This window comes from Chiroxiphia lanceolata, chromosome 18 (genome assembly GCF_009829145.1).
Source record: "Chiroxiphia lanceolata isolate bChiLan1 chromosome 18, bChiLan1.pri, whole genome shotgun sequence".
In the NCBI taxonomy this organism is placed as follows: domain Eukaryota; kingdom Metazoa; phylum Chordata; class Aves; order Passeriformes; family Pipridae; genus Chiroxiphia; species Chiroxiphia lanceolata.
In genome coordinates, this window is record NC_045654.1 from 8,929,714 (window position 1) to 8,943,783 (window position 14,070).

The following is a 14,070-nucleotide window of genomic DNA, read 5'->3' on the forward strand; positions in this document are numbered from 1 at the left end:
TCCTACATTACAGTTTCCCCTTCCCTCTCTGCCCTGCCCAGTCTAAATTCTGTGGGGCAGAGACTGTCCCTCAATAAGAGTCTGTGCACATGACAAACAATTGCTGGCCTTGTGCAGCATCTGAAATTTATCACTCTACTTACATGGTAAGTCCCATTCCTTAGGGTCTGTCTTTCCTACTGTAAATTTTTCAAGGCGTTGCCTCTTGCTCTTTGTGTACATGCTGCAGTGGGAATTCTTAGCTGAAAACACAAATAATTAATGTCACTGGTAATGTTAAAAAATAAATATTTCAGGCTCTGTCTTGTTATTTACATTCTTAACTAAGTTTATGAATATTTCCTTGGACATAAATGGGGCTGCTTGTTCTTCTTGTCAAGTTTATGTTGAGGTCTTTGTGACTAGGGTCTGTGTTATCAAGAAAAAATTAAGTGTATTTCAAAAACATAGTTCCAAAGATATTTAGGAAGAACAGGTGCCCATTCTTATCCAGTTTATATGACCAAATAAGAGTATGCAGGAGATGGCACGTGCAAACCCCTCTCTGCAACTGTGTCTGCAAAAAGTACCATAAGTGAGACCTTGCTGGTGAGCTAAAATACTTGTATTTTCCATTAGAAATATTATTGCAAACCATGCTGCTTAGCCTAAGGGCTTGCACTGTGCTAGAGCTTAATTGATTGGAAACTTAAAACTTTTACAGTATTCAGAGTTCCTCTAAACAGAAGGATGTAGCTAACCAGAATATTTTGTCGATATTTATTATTTAACGTATTTGTTGTTAAGATATTTATAATTTAAAAGTATTTTTTGAGCAGAAAGGCTTACATTTATTATTCTACTCCCTCACTTGACTCTCTATAGTCACAAAACTCATGAGCTTTTAGTATTATTAAGTCTCAGTTTCCTCCACTTCTTCAAGCACATCACAAGGGACAAAGAAGGAGGCAGCACAGGGCATTGGTGCTGTTTCCTTAGGTCAGACTAAGGACATGGCTGAGGTTCTTCCATGGTACCAGAACAGTCCAGGAGGTTGCAAGCACTTTTTCCCCAGGCTTGGTATTTTGAAAAATGGGATTATTGACTTCTTTGATCACCCTGTTTTGTAAAAAAGCTTCAATATTAAACCTAATCTGTGAGTCTTTTTTGGGTGTTCTCATAACTAACCTGAATTACCCATCAATAACATCTAAAAAAATCTTGAAAATCATAAACTCCCAGCAGTTTTCCTAAGCCATGTGCTAACCTTTCACTCCTTCCTAATTTTTTCCTTGGCAATCATCAAGCAACAAATTGGTACCAAGATCAGAACATGGATATTTGCCATACCCCATTAAAGCCTTGATTTTGTTGTGCTCTCTGTGAATCTCCACACACACATATTGTGCAAGGTTTTGATGAAACAACTTGTGCCAAAATCAATATACAGGCCAAAACAGAAGTAGGAGAAGGACACTTGCAATTAATAATGATTAGATTTGAGTTTTACTAATAGGAGGCTGAATCTCCTTCCATTTAAATCAGTGGCACAACTCCTAATTAGACTTTGCTTTTTCAGAGTCAGCAAATTACGTGTAGCTTTTGCACAGGACTTGATATGCCCAAAGCACTGCACACTTGATAATTAAAAATAAGTAACTGAGACACTGAAATGTTATATTTCATCAGTAAGAAGTTGACTTGTTACAAATAGAACATCCATTACTAAAAAACAGTCTTTGGAGTGTTTACAGTTGATTTTATCATCTGCTCATTTTATATTGTTTCCTACTGAATCTAAAGGTGTACAGATCTCAAAGTTTCCTTAACAATAAAATGGAAAAGGAAACAGAGCTGTGAGAAATGTAAAGATTGTTTTGTGAGACTTGAGAAAAAAAAGCACCCAAACTCAAGAAAAGCCTAACTGTGGCCCTCAAATTACTTTTATCCCCAAAAAAACCCTTTTATTGCAATAATGGACTTGAAAAAAAACAACCCTGAATTACAATCCTCAGTTACAGAAAGACTACTAACTCTATCTGCTGATTGTGTCATACATAATGTGATGCTGGTTTTGAGCCAGGTACAAATAAATCATTTCAGGACAAAACAAATTCTTTCCTGGCCCATCCATTCCTGTGCCGTCAGAAAGCCCTCAGCCATTGCAGCCGACAGGAGCTGATGGCTTTTACTGTGTTCCATATAAGATTTATAACACTGGTCCATAAAGCATCTTTTTGACAGATTCTACATAATTGCATCAACTTTTTCCTCAGTAAAATGGTGAGTTTTAAATGGGTGTGGCTTTGACTGCCTTTTTATTATTGTCATTTGAATTATATGACACTTTATTGGGTATTTACGGGTCGCTTCTCTTCTCTGTTGCCAAAATATCCTTTTCTAGCTTTTTGTTTGCCCTCTGCACAAAGCAGGGTCTCCCTTGCCCGAGCTGCGGAGCGCGGTGGTGTTTGCATTGGGTCTGGAAGGCCATCTAGTGACACAACCGTGCAGGGGAAATGCAAAACCCTGTTCGAATTGTATTGGTTTGTTTTTTTTTTTCCTTAGTTGAATTAAACGATCTTACCACACTCGAGTAATGCCCTTGGGGGGCTGTTGCTATTCCCACAAGTGGTATTTCAAAAAAATTTAGAGAGAATTTTGATTTCTTAAGAACTGACAGGGTTTGTTTGAGATGGAGCAGCACACTGTGAATCCCTGCTTGGAAAGAAACACGAAATTTTGTGTGCAGAATGGTGGTGGACTCATGTCTGAGCTGGTCTGTCACAAATGCAGTGTCACTCCCCTGACCTGTGTATTGGAGCCAAACATATCCAGGGATTCTGATCCCCTTCCAGAGCCAAACTTACCCAGCTGTTGTGATCCCTGGCTTTCCACGGTACAAAACCCCACCACGTGGGTGCTTCGGGCCACCACATCTCTGCAATTAGAATGTGAAATTCCAGTTATTTTCATCGCAGCTCACCTTGGATGGTGAGAAGGTGATGAGAGGATGATGAGCAGAGCTGTCAGCTCCTACATGAGCAATAAATACAGCAGAAAACAAGCAGTGAGTCACTGCCAGCACTAAGGCCCCTTTCAGAGGGTACCTCGGGGGTCTCTGCCCCCCCCCCCCCCCAGTGTGGCTGGCACCGCTCTCCCCTCGGCCTTGGGGACTGGACGGACATCGGGGCTGGACTGGCAGCATCCCCTCAGCGCTGGCTGTGGATGGCAGGGCAGAGGGGGACAGGGGCCTCGGGCGCTCTCTGAGGGTGCAGGGTGGGAGCGGCCCTGGTGGGTCTGGGGGAGGCGGTGCCGAGAGGGCCCTAGAGCTGTCTCACCGGGGCCGTGCCCGTGGTGACCCCTCACGCCTGAGGGCGGCTCCGGACCGGCGGAGGGAGACTCGGGGCCCCGGGAGAGGCCCCGGGAGAGGCCCCACAGGCGCCCCGGGGGGACCCGGGCGGGGCCCGGCGGCACCTGAGGCGGCGGCGGCGGCGCGGCCAATCCCCGCTGGGGCGCGGGCGGCTCTGCCCGCCCCGGGCGCTGAGGGGCGAGAGGAGCCGCGTCCCGGCCGCGCCGTGCCCGCTCCCCGTCCCGCTCCCGCTCCATGGAAGCGGCCAACGGGGCCGTGCCCGAGGGCGCGGCGGGGGAGCCCCGCGGCAGCGCGGCCGCCCCGTCGGGCAGGAAGGAGGTGAAGGTGGTGATCGTGGGGGACGGGGGCTGCGGGAAGACGTCGCTGCTCATGGTGTACGCCAAGGGCTCCTTCCCCGAGGTGAGGGGCGGCCACCCCCGCGGGGCTGGGGGGCCGCGGCCGGGGCCGGCCCCAGCCCCTGGAGCCCGCCAGAACCGCTCCTCAGAGCCACAGGATCAGTGAGGTTGGAAAAGGTCTCTGAGATCATCGCGATCCTTCTCCTCCCTTTGCAGCAATACGCGCCCTCCGTCTTCGAGAAGTACACGACGAGCGTGACGGTGGGGAAGAAGGAGGTGACTCTGAACCTGTACGACACCGCAGGTAAGGGGCTTTCACCTTGTGCCTTCCATTTCCCCGGTCCCAGCCGGGCTGCCAGGGGCGGTTCTTCTGCGGCCCTGGGATGGGACCGCGCCGGGGCACCGGCCTGGGACTGAGCCCAAACCCGGCCCCGGCCTTTCGTAACTTCAGGCAAATAACCAGAAACTGCGTTTATTGCTGTAAAATGCTGCTCTGGTGAGTGTGCGCCCGTTTCTTTTCTTCTTCCTCTCCAGCAGATTTTGTTGTGTCAACTTAAACCAAACCAATATTTAAAGATTGTAAAGATGGACAGATTTTCAGATTGCTTCTCTATGAGCATACTTTTAACATAATATCACAGTTTAGACTGCTGGAGATTAAAGTACAAACAAAACAACCACCGTTACCTGCTGCAAACAAAAATGTGCCTTACAGAAAAAAAAGGGTCACTTATCTAATGACAGCTCTGGTCATGGACTTGTTCATTATCTTAACAACTCAGTTGATTCAGAAACACACACCAAATAGCAAACATATCTGGCGGTATTAAAACCCAGTTCCCACATGCAAAGCATAATACAATCAACCAGGAAAATATTTTAATCTGCTGCCATGTGTGATTGAATAGGGAAGGAGAAAAAGGCTGGTTTGTGTTCAAAATAAAAAGGCCATGGCAGTAAAAGTTATTTGAAAATGCTGATAGTCTGTTCAGGTTCATTTGAGGAACTTGTGAAATGGTTTGTGTTCAACTTCCCTCAAAGTTCCCAGACTCTGTTATCCAGCTGCGCTCCTAAATGAACCCTAAAATTGACACGTGCTCCGTTTCAGCTCATTGTAGATCATCTGTTTCAGTTCAAGCCTGTGGAGTTGTTCCAAATTTACACCAGGACAAATAAGAACCGAATGCAGTCCGGTCGATTTAATTGTAGTAAAATGCACTTGCCATCTTATATACTGCATGTGGTATCCAAAAAGATAATTTTAAAGGCTTTTAATCTAGAAGTGAATTTTATTGCTAATTTTTACTACAGGACAGTAAAGATGCTGAGCACCCAATTTGCTGTTGTATCTTCTTGTGTCAACATTACTGTTCTCGAGTGCAGTAGCTTCTACTGAATGGCCAGAGGTTTGTGTTTAAGTCCTAAATGAAAAGAGAAGGGCTGAAATCTGGTGTGAGCAACCAAAGAGGGACTTCTTTAATACAGTGTGTTGACACAAAGAACTTTTCGAGTTTTGTTTGCTGTCGGTGTGGAGTGTTTGCCTGTCACACAGTTCCTAGCTCTCATTTAAAATCACCATGCTACAAATTCCAACATTTGCCTTTGGAGCTGGATCTGGAGATGGCAGTAGGTAGGGCAGGTCCAGGATTGCAGCACTAAACTCTCTCCTGACCTAAGTGCCCGCTCCTTGCGTCACACAGAGCCCAGCTCTGCGCAAGACCTGCAGCCACCAGCAGCCCAGGGAGCGCTCCCTGAGCCTGGTGCTGGTGGCTTATCACAGAATCAGGACAGTTTGGGTGGAAAGAGACCTTTAAAGGTCATCTAATCCAACCCCCTCGCAATGGACAAGGACATCTTTATCTAGATCAGGTTGCTCAGAGCCCCGTCCAACCTGACCTTGAGTGTTTCCGGGGATGGGGCAACCTGTGCCTCATTGTAAAAATTATTCTTTGTATCTACTGTAAATCTATCCTCTGTTAGTTTAAAACCATTACCTCATGTCCTATGATTTCCCTGTTCATGCATGTAACCAGCAGGCAGTGTGTACCTTCCACATTTAGTTCACAGCTCTAAAAACTGTCTTGGACCAAAGCACTGCCCCGTTGGAGAATAGAGGGGTGTATTTTGTGTCTCGTGAGACACTTTGGGAAGCGGAGCTGCCACTGTTGCCACGAAAGAGCAATTGCTTTCCATTTCTCACTTGGAAACCTTGAAACCCAACATGTTTCACCTCCCAAAACGGCATCATGGCCACAAGGCTACAAGTTTCTAGAGGCTGCTGACACTTGTCTCCTCCCTTCCTGTTAAATTTCTTTCGCTTTTCATGAGGCACAGCAAGATGATTAGGTGCAAAGAAAGCAGGGAGATTGTCACCTTGGTTAAGGTATTTGATTTGGAGGGGGAAATTTGGTTCTGTTTCAAAGCTGTTTACATAGTTTCATGTTACATATCTGTGTCATACTCTAATTCAAGCAGCTTTTCATCATCTTTCTGTAACTGGAAGTTATGCTAGAGGAAGGACTCACTTGAGCACACATTTTAATCCCATCCTGTTTTTAATAATACAAAACTGATGTTGAGTTCCTTCAGGGTTTGACTAGGACCGAGAGTTGTGTCCTGTCCTCCAAGTTCAAACAGTGCAGTGAGAGAAGAGGAAAGGGAGGGGAAGGCAAAGCTGTTACTCTATAAGATCTAAAGATCTTCATGATTCCTCCACTGCAGAAAAGACTTCAGTATTTATAGGATCTTGCTCAGAGCAACACTAGATAGAGCTGTGTGTTCTTGAGCATCATGGGAAGGTAAAAGACGGGTTCAGCTCAGTTTAAAGTTAGAAGGGTTCTTTGTATTGCCAAGTCCTGTGCAGCTTGAGCCTTTGAGCTTGTCCTACTTTCTGAAGGAGAAGGACACAAACAAAGTGCCTAAGAATCAAACACTTCAAGCTACTTTTTGTTGACGAGAATTTTGGTAACAAGTGAAGCGAAGGAGTTAGTCTAAAATATCATAGACTAACAATTTTTGGCGAGACTTTTCTGCTGTGCTGCTCTGTCTTCCTCCTCAGGCACCTCTCGCTATTGCAGGAAGTTGGTGGTACACACACGCAACGGGTAAAGGCTTTGTAATATCACTGGCCTCGTCTGCAAACAGGCTTTGCAGCTGCTTGTTCAGTTAAGAGTTTCCATTTTGAGCTGTGCTCCACAGAGGCAAAGGTGGAGGAGAGGTAAATGAACTCTGATTTTTACATACTAAGGGAGCAGTGTCAGTGCTGTAGCTGCAGTTCAGACACAAGGCTCAGTTCTGGTGCCACTCAGTGCAGGACTTTCTCACTTTTTTCACCGAGCTGTGCTGGGCTGGGAGAGGCTGGGGAGGAAGTAATGCCTCATCATTGTGGGTGCTCGCTCTGCCTGACAGGAAGCACAGGCAAAGCCTCCAGCGGGGTTTTTCAGGTCTGCGATGACAGATGCACGACAGTCTCAGGCCTTCAGAGGAATTCTAAAAGACAGTGAATGCAAGAATAGGTTTTCATAACTTTGAAAGGGAAGTCGTGCCTGAATAAGAAAAAAACCCCCAACTTTTTGATTGCAGTGTGCCCCTCCTGCCCTATCTGTCCTCTTCTGCTGGTTTTCTTCCTGCCAAGAATGTCTGTTTCCCAATTTTTTTTTTTAAATTGAGTCTTGAAAAAACATAGCTGGCAACCTACTAACCATGGCATTCCTGTGGAGCCTGTGGAATAACAAACCAAAGAGGACTGGGTGCATTTCTGTGTGCCTGTAAGGGCTCACCATTGCAGGGTTCCATGTGGGTCCTAATGAATGTGGGGTAGTACAGACAATGCATGACCATGTGTAGGAAGTGCTGGGCTGGGCTGGGAGCAGGATGTGACATTATTCCTGACCCTCCAGAGCTGGACAGCACTGCTGGACATTAGGGCAGCACATACTGGGCACTCCTGGCCTGTCAAGTCTTGACTCTGCCGTTTACCCTCTCCTGGCAATGAGTGCTGAGCTCCTTTATGGACTGAGCAACACACAGGCTGGCACTCCTTTGGTGTTGAATTGGCAAAGGGGTGAGGAAGAGCAGACAAAGGTGAACGTGCATGTGAGACCAAGACCTGTGGTTTCACTTCTCCTGCTCACTCTCACCCACCCCCTGAGCTCCCACCCCACTGCAGGGCCTGACTGCAGTGATGTGGGTTATGCAGCATCTCCCAGAGGAATACAGGAGTGGGAGCTTTGAAAAGAATTAGCAAATGTTAGGTGAATTCAGGTAGGTGGATTTTTTTCTTTAAAAAAACCCAAAGTCTCTGATGCTACACTGAATTGACAAAGGCACAGGAGTCACAGATGTGCTCACACATATGCAGGTATTTAACCAACTCCTCCACAGCGTGTTTTTCGTTGTGGGGAAAGAAAACAGGTACCTGTGTTTGAGGAAGCACACACAGGGGCTTTGCATATACATTCAGTTACTGCTTATTTTCAGCCCTGTTCCTTCTTTTTGAAACTATTCTAGCAGAAGGCCTAAATCTGTGCCAAATTAACTCTGACCACAGTCTGAGCAGCTTTAGAGAGAAAAAGTCTCCCAGGCCCTTTCTTGCATTTCATCAGCCACACTTGAGGACAGGGGGTGAAAGGGATTGTTTTCAGTGAGAGGGATGTCTATGTTTAGGCACAGCTTGATCTGGGTCCCATTACATCCTCAGAACTGAAGAGCTGCAACTGAGCTCTTAAAAGAGCAGCTTCCTCTCCTTCCGTGTGAGCTGCAACCACCCAACCGTGACACAAGGGAAGCAATTGCCACCTCACCTTCCCCCTCTGGTCCCTGCACTCTGCCTTGTTCTGTGCTCTGTGTCCAACAGTCCAAATGCACATGGAGGTGTGTTTTGTACAGCAGCATTTTCTCATGCATTTGTTGTCTCAGTTTGCTTTATAAGCCCCATAACTGCACAGCTGCATTTGAAGGTGGAGGAGCAGTTCACCAGGGCATATCCATAGTTTTTGACTTGCAATACAACATAAATCACATCACTGAAGATGCTTTTTCAGCTATCCCATCCAGGAGAGTATGAATTTAGCTGTGTGTTCTGATTCCAAGCAAATGAGTGTGTTTCTCCCAAGGGGACAGTCCTGTCTGCCTCACAAATTGCCAACAACAACTTGGAGGACCTTTTGATTTTATAAGCTACATTGCTAGAAGCTGAGAAGCCTGAACTTGAACAGGGACAACCATACACAACACTAGAGGAAGTCAGGAGGGGAAATAAAGTTTGGCGCATGATGTGTTTAATGCATTTAGAGGATTATCTTGGCAGTAAAATGGTAAATTGGTTGCAAACAAGTAGATGGATTGGGAGAATAAGAAGGGATAAGCAGTATGGTCTTTGCTCTGTTTATACAACATGCATAATTTTGTCAATTATTTCTGGATTAAACCTTGAGGAATCAAAACCTCTTTGTTCTGCATCTCTCCATGGAACACACTGCTCTTGCAGAAGCTCAAATACAAAGTGGTCCAAACCCAAGATTCCCATTTCACAAACATCTCAGACAAACTGAGTAACGACTTATCCAGCAGGCATTGCCTTGGAATAACCTGCATCTCAACCGATCATTTAAATTAAGGAAAGGAGAAAAATATTATGAAATTATTGGCCTTCTGATATCTGCAGTTCTTCAGACTGGAGACAAACATGTTGGTAGCGATGAGTGACTTGGGACTGAGGCGGCTGCCAGGGCAGGAATCATTGCTGTAAAGTTGGGGCACACTGAAATTTTCCACATCCCTTCATTTGAAATATCAGTATGAAGATTTAAGATGTGTAACTTCCCTGCAGGGCAGTTTCTTGGCTGTGTGTGGATTGTGGTGATCGTGGGAAGGAACAGCATTCCCAGTTCTCCTTTTGGAAATTCAGTACATCACAGAGACATACCTGAATCCAGCAGCAGCATTCAGGTGGCAAATACATCTTCTTACAGACTTTCTTCCTCATTAAATGAAAAAGATTGGGGTTTTCCCCTGAGCTGCCAACCATATCTGGGAATTACTGCTTTCCAGAACTTAATCTCTCAAAGCAAGACACCTCCAGACCCCGGCACAGTGATTATTGCACATTCATATGTACAGCAAGGGGAAGAGCACAGGTCTGAAGCAAATCAGCTTCCTCTCGTCGCATCACGTGCTAGAATATCCCTAATCAGAAGTATGGCAAATCCCCTGCTTTTCCAGACTTCAACAGAATTCCTTAAGATCTGCTGGGGAGTCCTGCTTCAAAGGCCAGTTAAGCCTGGCTTATGCTGCAGCATGGCTTGTACAAGCATGGCTTGTACAACCCTGTGTGTGCTGCTGCAGCTGAAGGCACCATGTGTAATCTCTGCTTCCTCTCATCCCACCAGGCTGGGAAAAGCAGGTTTGCCACTTTTTTCTGCTTCAGCATTTGTGTCTAGCAAATACAGTGTTTCTTGTCCTCACAGCATCACATGTGCAAGTGTATTTGGGAGAATGCAGCCACTGCCATATTGCAAATGTTTTAATCAATAACTGTCAGATTCCTCTTGATGATTTTGCTTTTGAGCAGCAACTTGGCAATCAATGGTTAGAACTGCTTCTAAGTCCTTAGCAGGTGGATAAAGCAAGCTTTTTATTAAAACCTCTAAAAGTTTAATATTACTGTTATGTGTTTTATTTTGTAAACCATCAGCTTTGTCATTGAAGGGGAAGCTCCTGTACTTAAGGGAAGGAATTTTACAAGCATGAAAAACTTGCAGTCTGTACAATTACAGTGCCATTGTTCTTGGTCTCAAGTATGTGTCTGTGCATATTCTCATCATACTGCTCGTTCAGGACAGAGATTTCTTTTATCCAAACCATTCTCTGTGTCTCAGGGCAGGAGGACTACGATCGGCTGCGACCTCTTTCTTACCAGAACACAAATGTCGTGTTAATTTGTTACGATGTCATGAACCCCACTAGCTATGACAATGTAGCAGCCAAGGTAAGAGCCTCTCCTAATTGCTTCAGCCTTCTAAATGAATTACAGACGCCTGATATATGACAAGATGTCAGATTAAAAATGCTGATGCTTTTAATGTCCTGTACCCTGGGTGTGTAGATGCACAGATCACTCATGGTGTGCTGAGCTGCAGGTCACAGACCTTAGACCTGGAGCTCAGCTCTCCACAGCTCAAAAGTGCTCAGAACTGGGGTTGACACACACTGAAAAGATCAAAGAGCAGTGGTGAAATCACTGCTTTATCTGTAGGGATGTCAAACGACCAACAGTGCACATGAGCATTTTAGAGTCAAGTCTACTTCCACCACATGCATATTTAACACAGGAGAGAGATGAGAGCAGCCAATTGTCCCTACTGGGATTTCTGTAATGCTTCAAAGCAAAACTTAGTGCTCTTATACACAGTACCAGCAAAACAAAGCAAGACTTGGTCCAAATTCTGTTTTAAATATGACTTTAGAGGATCTCATCTGAATTTAAACAGATGTTAAATAAGCATTTTGGCCTAGTGACAGATGCCACTGTGTTTTTATACAGCAGCTGACTTTGGGTAGGACTTGTAAACATTTCTGTAGTGTAAACAGAGCATGTTGGGCCCCCACCACTGGATAAACCACTCCAAAACTCTGAAATTGCAGCTTATGTTAAATGCTGGTTCTGCTCTTCGGCTTTATTGTTTTGACTTCAGGAAACAAAACCAAAGCCAGATGTAAAAGTTTTGTTTCTCTACCACCAGTGGTACCCTGAAGTGAATCACTTCTGCCGAGGGGTCCCGCTCGTGCTCATTGGCTGCAAGACGGACCTTCGGAAGGACAAGGAGCAGCTGCGCAAGCTCAGGGCTTCCAAGCAGGAGCCCATCACTTACAACCAGGTAAATGCAGGGGGATTTAAAGGGGTGGCCCCTTAGCAGGAGATAAAGCACACACAGTAGCACTGCTCCTCACAAGGATGATCCCAGACCCCCCAAAATTAGCAGTGTCCAGCTAAAGAAAGGACTGGCAGCCAGCACTAACAGGGAGTTCTGTAAGTCCTTCTTGGAAGTGGACAAATCACCATTTTGACTGCCAAAGTAAAGAGAAATCAGAACATTTTGCATATTGTGGGGTGTCTGAAAGGACACTACTATCTACATATTTTATTCTCATTACGTGTCGTTCTTATTTCCTTTCACAGCTGGGTTATTACTGTTACAAATTCGTAAGCCTTAACAAGTTTGCTGGACTCCCTTCATACTTTTTATTAGCCTACATTGCAGCCATCACTGGTGCTTTGATCAGGGTTGGGATAAAGACTGGAGATGGTAGAATACACATTACAAGATTAAATATACTGACTGTTCTGGAATAAATGTGGTTTGCAAACCCTATTTAAAAATAAATCCTTTCAAGGAAAATAGCAAGAACATCTGCAAGGCTTCTCTAACATGAGAGGCTTTTTTGAAGTCTCTAAAGCAATACTAAAACCCCTGCATATTATCAGATGTTTTTAAGTATTTTGAAGCAGTGAGACTAATAACTAATGTTACATCACCAGTATAGCTCTCCTAGGTACAGGAGAAAGTGATGGAACAGCTTGTCCCATGTCACACAAGACCTTTTTGCTCTGGTCTTCCACTTTTTCATTTTTTTTTGTTTTTTAAAACTACAAAGCCATCCTTCTCCTTTCACCTCAGAGCAGCAGCTTTTGGACTGTTTGAGACACACATCCAGGGAACAAGGTCAAGAGCACTCCGACCTTGAATGAATCACCACTTTTGCTAAACAGCATGAAAATAAATTGCTACTGCATCACCACAAAACCATGCTGGGCCTTTTAGTTTTGTCTCCCTCGCACACAAGATGAGATCCCACCCCTGTCACTGTGAACAGCTGCACACTGTCCCTCATTTGCACAAATAACTCCCTCCACCACCCTCGCACGTGAGGCTCAGGGCAAACAACAGACACTTCTGGCGAGTCTGCTGAGGCTTCATGCAGTTAAATTCAAGGGCCCACCTGATGTACAGACTTTGTCTACTCTGTGAGCCCTCCCACTTGGTTTTTCTCCCCTGAAATATGCACTACCTCAGTCTTTTACAGCTGGTGGCATCTTGAGTCACACGACACGATGCTTCCAATGCCAGGCACAGAGGAGCTGAACAGTCTCTGCCAGCACTGCAGCTTGCAAACAACTGGAAGGAGACAAACTGCTTAAATATGAAGAAAATCCCCCCTATAGAAGCCCAAGTGCTCAAGTGACTCCACTCCCAGGGCTTATAATGAATAAACGCACTTTGTGAGTCGTGGGTTGCAGACCTGGAATTCACAGTGAAAGGCTCACAAGCATTCAAACCTGGGAGCTGGCCCTGCACTGACAATAAAAGGATCACAAGCAAAGTAAGAAATTGCTGTGTTTTGTCTATAGTGATTTCACACAGCCAGGATTGCATGGAAATGTTTTAGATTCGAGTCTGTTCCCATTGCATGCGTTTGGGTGAGGCTGGGAAACACAGGCTCCCATTTGTGTACATGAGGATTTTGGCTGAGCCCTTGTGATGCTTCAGAGCAAAAGTCAAGGTTCCTCCTGCATGTGCACCAGCAAAACAAGGCAAGGCACCAGTCCAGACTCTGTTCTTGCATGTGACATTCATTACTCAAGGTGACATCACAGAGTAGTTAAGGTCAGGCCTGAAAAAAAATATCACCATGTAGACATCTTATCCTCACTTAAGTATCTACCTCAGCAATTAGTTTAAAGAAATTCAATACTGAGAATATTTTTGTGCTATCAGGACTCTGCATCTTAAGAGTCTCTAGTGCTCTGAACTCTTGGGCCAGGCTCTGGATCAGCATAGTGGAAAAACCCCAAGTTTATTTACAGTGCTTCAGTATATTACTAATACCACTCACTCTGGCACTGCAGTCAGAGGCAGCTGCTTTCCTCCTGACCCTGTGATACAAAGATGTGCAAAATAATTCCCATTTCTCCCCATTTCACTTTCCTTCTCTCACCCACCAGATTCACATCTTTTCTTACCTTTTTTTGTTCTTTCCAGGGAGAGGCAGCTTGTCAGGAGATTCACGCAGAGGTTTATCTGGAATGCTCAGCAAAATGCCGGGAAAACATAGAAAATGTTTTTAAAGAAGCAACAACCATTGCACTGAATGCCATGAAAAAAGCCAAACGCCACAGGAAAAGGAAAGTGTGCTCGGTGTTATGATCTGGACTGCACAAGAGCCAAGTGATTCAGATTTTATAAATAGTTTAACCTTAAAAGACCTTTTTTTTTTTCATTACATGTTTGTACTCCTAGAACAATTTTTATTTTAAAATTTTAATTATTTTTAGTATTTTTGCACTTTTGTTACGTTGTTCTCAAAGTTTTTAAAGCTCTTTGTCAC

At 44.8% G+C, this 14,070-nt stretch overlaps 1 protein-coding gene and 1 long non-coding RNA gene across 3 annotated transcripts; one reads left to right on the plus strand and one right to left on the minus strand.

Moving 5' to 3' along the window:
* Positions 1-140: 140 nt before the first annotated feature.
* Positions 141-4,049, minus strand: LOC116795687. The gene is made up of 3 exons (XR_004360130.1): positions 4,004-4,049; positions 2,847-2,917; positions 141-242 (listed from the first exon to the last, which is right to left on the minus strand). It is a non-coding gene; the product is annotated as an uncharacterized LOC116795687 (long non-coding RNA).
* RHOF (ras homolog family member F, filopodia associated) lies at positions 3,553-13,965 on the plus strand. 2 transcript variants are annotated; one of them, XR_004360127.1, is made up of 6 exons: positions 3,553-3,748; positions 3,901-3,988; positions 10,563-10,672; positions 11,427-11,561; positions 12,759-13,065; positions 13,725-13,817. XR_004360127.1 is itself a non-coding variant. In XM_032705565.1 (5 exons), the coding sequence occupies exons 1-5, from the start codon at positions 3,584-3,586 to the stop codon at positions 13,887-13,889; spliced, it is 663 nt and encodes a 220-aa protein (XP_032561456.1). In that variant the 5' UTR covers positions 3,553-3,583; the 3' UTR covers positions 13,890-13,965. The 2 variants fall into 2 exon arrangements, 1 of the variants encoding a protein (XP_032561456.1); XM_032705565.1 differs by lacking the exon at positions 12,759-13,065 and having other exon boundaries at positions 13,725-13,965.
* Positions 13,966-14,070: the final 105 nt, after the last annotated feature.

Coding starts and splice junctions, on each gene's coding strand:
- RHOF (XM_032705565.1), top strand. CDS start 3,584: ATGGAAGCGGCCAACGGGGCCGTGCCCGAGGGCGCGGCGGGGGAGCCC. Junction 3,749..3,900: donor CCAAGGGCTCCTTCCCCGAG/GTGAGGGGCGGC, acceptor CTCCCTTTGCAG/CAATACGCGCCCTCCGTCTT. Junction 10,673..11,426: donor ATGACAATGTAGCAGCCAAG/GTAAGAGCCTCT, acceptor CTCTACCACCAG/TGGTACCCTGAAGTGAATCA.